This window comes from Ricinus communis, chromosome 1 (genome assembly GCF_019578655.1).
Source record: "Ricinus communis isolate WT05 ecotype wild-type chromosome 1, ASM1957865v1, whole genome shotgun sequence".
In the NCBI taxonomy this organism is placed as follows: Eukaryota; Viridiplantae; Streptophyta; class Magnoliopsida; order Malpighiales; family Euphorbiaceae; genus Ricinus; species Ricinus communis.
Window position 1 is genome coordinate 12,452,521 of NC_063256.1, and position 6,326 is coordinate 12,458,846.

A 6,326-nucleotide genomic window follows, 5' to 3' on the forward strand; every position below is an offset into this window, starting at 1 on the left:
AATTATTCTTTTCATTTTAATCAATAATTGAAAAGGTATACGTTCTTATTTATTGCAAACATAAATACTTAATTAGATGTTAATTTACTTTTAATTCGTCACAAAAAGATTCACAAGAATTAAAATGAAAAAGCACAAGAACAAAAAGTGCTCTTTTTTTGCTTTTCTCTGATTAATTAAAAGTCATTCTTTTTCTTTGCCTATTTCAAGATGCAAAACAAACATCAATTCTATTAACTCATATTTGCAGGGTTTATGGTAGTTCTAAGTACACTACAGGAAGAAATGGTGCTGTTCATTTAGGCCCTACCAAAGGCAGTTCAGCGCACAATCTCTCCTGCTCTTTTCTCATCATTTCAGAATCCTCCGATCCTGCGTGTGACAACTGTACAGACCCAGGAGAATCCTCCTTCTTACTAACTTGGGTAGAGCCATTAGCAGCTTTTCTCAGAACCATCTTCTTTTTAACTTGCTTAGCCCAACCAACAAGACCAGTCTGAATGTGTTCATCAAATATTGCTTTCTTGAATGAACTTCCCATCTGCATCAAAACAGAAAAAAAGCTTCTTCTTTATTCTCATCCTCAATCAATTTTACAAGAATCATCAGAAATATTTTTACAAGCGATATATAGGGTAAGAGAGAGCAAAGTTACCTGTGTGACAATTGCATAGAGGGGCAAAGTACTATAGCTGCAGACGAACTGAATGAACACCCTAAATATGGTAGCAGCATCCACACAGAAGGTATAAGATTATGTGCATTGATATGATATTGCTGTAGGAAATTAAAACAGTTACTGAGTAAATTGATTTTACCCTATAATGAGTCTTGGGATAAGGTAACCGACTTCTTCCATTATGCAGGAGTCAAAACCATATTGCACCTGCAACAGATTTTCAAGCATTTTGCATTTAGCCTTAGAAAATATATTGTGTGATAATATGAAGCAAAATGGACTGATCCATTACCCATATCCAGAAGAAAAATGCCAGTTCAAAAGAATTTTGGAAGAGGATGATATGGATCAGAATGAGAACAATCCGAGGACGGTGAAACCAGAAGTGATCATCAGAAGGTTGAACAACCAAGTCACCCTCAACTGCTATGTGCTTTTCAGCAACCTCGTGGGCTAACTGGGTGATTACATGCTCCAACTTAGCACCCACAGCTACAAGAAGCTGAAACAACAAGGAAATTCACCATTGCCCATTTAAAAGTAAGTAACATACAATCCTTACTGCGGACTTTGTTCTTTCATGTAAGTGTATAATATGTGATTGGTTAACTTACAACGAAGGGAATGAATGCGATCCAGAAATATGCATGCCAACCTGCATAGCACATAGTACGAGCACCCTTATTTACTAATTGTATTCTTACAGCAGAATTGAAAAATGAAACAACAGAATCAGACATGAACTCGGTACATTTCTGATAAGTTCAGGATTCAAAAGACAGGACATTCTTGGAAACGCAAAAATGTAAAGTTCAACAGAGAGAATTTTAGGGTAGCTTACCTGCAACATTCAGCAGCAAGAAAATGACCACAAATAACCAAAGATACCAACTGCAATAAAAAAAGAAGAAGGTCAGAGCTTAGTTTCTTCCATTTACAAAGAAGATATGATATATCACATTAGAAATTTATCATAAACTTTCTAATATATAAAATGATAATATCTTCATTATTAGAAATGTAAACGTATCAAAGTGTTAGTTCGAACCTTATTCCAACAACTTTCTTAAAGTCAGCTTCAAGGGCACGCATCATGTACTTGTGAAAGTTGAATTTTGGGTTTCCTCTGCAATGAGTCTATGGAAGAAATTGTTTAAAGTAAAGTGAAAGAAAGAAAAAAGAAAACTTCTGATATTCCAAAAGAGAAAGTATTCAGTTCTGATATTTTAAGAGTATGATAGGTTACATTACCATGATGAATCCGAGTCGCAATGTGATATAATCAGATTTGGTGACAGACCCGTAAAACTGCTTGAAAAATGAATGCTGACAAACAAAAAATATAGTGATTTGCAGTTCTAACAGGAGATTTTGAGAAATTGTAAGCTCGTTATCAATATACTAATTTTTTCTGTTGCAAGTGCTTGTTGTTTCTGCTTTTAGTTTCAGTATGCAGCTTATCCTTGATTGCTAAGAAGGTACAAGGGAAAATCATGACTTACCACCCAACCTAGCAAGTAAGAGTTCTTGCCAATACCCTTAAAGCGTTTCTTGATGAAATCATGATCTTGGACATGTGTGAGCCTTGCTGCATGCATAAGATATTTGACATGGAAAAGAATCTGAATATCTATGCAAGTAATTGCTTCAAGTTTGGTCTGTTAAAGCAGGAAAATAACAGGAACTACCTTCTTCCTGATCATATTCTCCCTTTGTGACAGAATCCTCCCAATGCTTCCATTGTCTTATCTACATCATAAAGAGCATCCATTGAGTTGTCAATATTAAGCATCAGAAGCTCTAAACGGTTATGGAAATTAAACAAGAAAAGGCAGCAAATATGTACAGGAATTTACCTTTGCACTTCCGAAAAGAATGGTTAGAGCGCAGAAGGCAACGTGCACGCAAGCTAGCACAAATATAAATATATGAAGATGATGTAATGCGGTTGTAGATAAAATTGGAACCTTTCCCTGGAAAATAACAACAAAGGATTAATGCTTCTGAATCTCGAATTATCAAAGAGGCACGTCTTACTCATAATTGCACATAAATAAATAAATCCTGCAGAAGAAGCATGAGCTATACCAGGGATGATACTGTAAGATGTAACAGAAATAAGTGCAGAAGTCTCAGTATCCTATTCTAGTAAGCACAGAGGTCAAGTTACAGTACTCAAGTTTACACTCTAGAAATTGATGTCTAAGAAGGTTTCATCTTCTGTACACAAGCTTAATTATAATTATCTAACAGTTTCCCTTACTACTGTTAGAACATTGGAATTTACTGTATTAACTTAGATGAGGCATATAACGATAGATGGTAAAAGAATGTCAGTCTAGCTGAGATGTTCGGATGCAAAAGAAGGGCCCAACTGGCCATACATGATATATAATTGCATTGATTAGAGATTTCTATTTTATTTTGTTTTATATATAGAGTTAGAAGTCCAGATAGGCATCCCAGCTGCCTGGCACCCTTTTAGCATGAACATCATATGCCTATCCAACATATGCATGGGATCAGATTAGCTTTTCAAGAACATACATTATTTGGTTATATATGAATGTTCACAATGTTCTCAACAGGGGATTACAGGCAGTAACCATCATTTTAAATGGAAAATTCTTATCTATATGTTGTGTGTATACTATAATTAACAAAAGAGTTACACATATATATGATATTTGATGATTGATATATAATCTAATAAATATGTGTCAAACATTTATTGGTTTGATGCATTGATGGAGACATACACTAGAAATATATAAGAAAAAATATATAAAATTTTTCTTCAAACAGATGTTGTGAATTCCAAATTTGAAACCAATTCTTTAAAGGGTTGACACTAAATAACAAAAATTTAAGTGCAGCTACAAAAGCATACAAAAAGGTCAACTTTTCTGTATAAAGAATATGTTTTTGAAATCCAAAGCATGTAAACATGGAGACCAATTTCAAACTGAGCATGTGCAGTTATGGCTTGAACGTCTTAGACAAAGTATTTCTGTTATAATTATGATTTTCTTGAACGTGTCTGTGGGGTATTAGAAGAAGTTTCCAACCGTAAGATGCCTTAAATTTTAGACTTGGTGCACATCCATATGATCTTAATTGGTCAACAACTTCACTGAAACTCTTAAAGCAAAATTATAAAAAGAAGGATCTTGATTGCCCACAACTGGGGGAATTTTAGGACAGTAGTGTCTGTTGCAACCACCAATCAAATATGTTCATAACATGGTCCCTTGTTTGTTCATGGCTGTGGGAATTATGAATTCTCATTCTGTTTGCGCCAAGTCTGCCAGTTAACCCCCACTAATTGCGCAATTTGGAGGAGAAAAGTATAAAGAGGAACCGCTATTATTTATTACAGTTCTTGCTTTAATATGACATATAATTAAATTACTCAATTATTCTTTAATATTTTTAAATTAAAAGATGGTTTTATAAAAGTATATGTCACATTAAATAGCTAAGAATTGAGATAAATATTAATAAAATATTTAATATTTTTCTATAATTTTATATATAAAATTTATTAATGGTCTCTCATTGTTGTCTCTTTCTGCCATTACCTCAGATGTTGAAGGCTAATGGCAAGCTGTAATAATAATATCTAATAGTCTTTATCTCTTATAAAAAGCAAGCTATAATAACGGAACTAAAAGAAAAATAAATGAAAATCTTATAATATATAGTTATAAAGATTTCATTCCATGTGTGACGTACTATTTCTATTCGTATATTATTTTCTCCGTAAATTATAATGATAATAAAAATATATTATTTTTCATAAGGTATGGATACAACCTTATGTTTTCTTCATATCATCGACTTTCTTACTTGAAGATGGTAGTGACCTAGCAATTAAGATTTTGGAAATACGTAGGGCCGCAGCCAAGTTGATCTAACGTTTAAATATCAAGTGTTACGACGCTGAAGTAATTCATGTCATATTTTTTAAAAAAATTTAAATAATTTTTAATAAAAAAATATTCGTAGCCGAATCTGAGATCGTTATTTTTAAATTAATTTTTTTTAATTTGTTTACTTCTAGCTATATAAATTTTTATTTATTTTATCCACCACCCACTTAGTCGGTCCACCTATTCTATAATTTTTGGCCCTTTAAAAACCAAACCTCCCTCCGGCCGTGGAAATAAGTTTACTCTAATAAAATCAAAGATCAATTGAATAAAGAAAATGACATACTGATGCATCTGATGGTACCAACACTATGTGCACGTTGATAGAGAAAAAATTAGGATATTAATTACCTCAGGACAGCTAGAGGAGGAATCAGAGGACTCGGCTAGAAGGTGGCGCTGGGGAGCTCCGCCGGAGATGAAAGAAAAGAAGGTCTGAAAGTGGGCAGTGGTAGTGGTGGCAGTCTCTGATTCTTCCTTGCAAGGCAGCCATTTTTTAGACATTTCCTCAGGAATACAGATGGAGTTAATTCTACCTTGGAAGACTGTCAGTAACAGTGATATGAACCCCAACAGCATCAACTCTGCATCCCATATATCACAAAACTATAACCATTAACACATTCATATATAAATATTTAAATATCTAAAAAATAAAAAGCTTTTATACCTTCTTTGATTTTCTGTAAGGCTTCAAAGAGGGGTTTCTGTTGTTTTCTCTTCAATAACTGCAACCAAAATCAAAGGCATTACTAATGATGATGATCATGGATTATAATAAGTAAAGGTAAAGAAGTAGAGAGAATATACATATATGTATATAGGAAGAAACATGCCTTGCCAAGATAGTGAAGAAGCCTTTCAACAGCAAGAGAAATAACAACAATAACACTGCAAACAAGTGCCACTACCCATGTTGGTGTGTACTCCAGGGTTGTCCCTCCTTCTGCCATCTCTTTGCAGCACTCTTGTTTCTTTCTTGTTCTTGCTTCTTCTTTTATATCTACTTAATAATGGTATGGTTCTCGTACAGGAAAAAAGAAAAGAAAAGAGAAACCAAAACAATCATCAAACAGGCAAGCAAGGTATTTTGTCTCTTTACACACCATATATATATATATATATATATATATGAAAGTTTCTTGATTTTAATATATGGTGCGAGTGAAATGACCATATATATTATACAGTGCACATCTGGTGATTGGTTCTGTGATATCAAATTATATATGTAGAGGGTATTAATGATATTACATTAATATTAATATTATATTATATACATAAAGGAAACAAAATCTGGTTTGTTTCATTGACCTGACCTAACCTACCATTTCCATTTGGCATGTATCTTCTTCATCATGGTAACAGAAACCCTTTAAACATCAAAACCAATGAAGCAGAAGGAAAGACAGATCTTTAATTAATGCAAACCGCGTTCTCTTATATAATTCTTTTTCATTTTGGATTCTTTATTTTTTTGTCTCCTCTCACGGACTCTACAATATAATTTTCCTTTTAGTCTTTTCTTTTAATTATTATTATTGTTTTTCTTTTAAAAAAAATATTGTTTATTTCTTTATATGTATATGTGAACAAGAATGGATTTTGGGTTTTTGAGGAAGATGATCTTCTTAATTACATTGTAATTTTTGGTTGTGTTTGCCAATATTCGTTTATTTTACCAATTTTTAGCTGTTCGTTTTTGGAATTTCTGA

At 33.0% G+C, this 6,326-nt stretch overlaps 1 protein-coding gene across 1 annotated transcript; it reads right to left on the bottom strand.

The window, feature by feature from the left end:
- Positions 1 to 119: 119 nt before the first annotated feature.
- Positions 120 to 5,861, bottom strand: LOC8261687 (MLO-like protein 1). Its single transcript, XM_002533289.4, is given in 15 exon segments — positions 120 to 355; positions 358 to 541; positions 656 to 716; positions 819 to 886; positions 972 to 1,181; positions 1,294 to 1,334; positions 1,521 to 1,570; positions 1,728 to 1,816; positions 1,931 to 2,005; positions 2,182 to 2,267; positions 2,368 to 2,428; positions 2,536 to 2,652; positions 4,963 to 5,195; positions 5,282 to 5,339; positions 5,448 to 5,861. Coding segments are annotated over 15 exon segments (1,485 nt in total). The 5' UTR covers positions 5,565 to 5,861; the 3' UTR covers positions 120 to 320.
- Between the last annotated feature and the right edge of the window lie 465 nt (positions 5,862 to 6,326).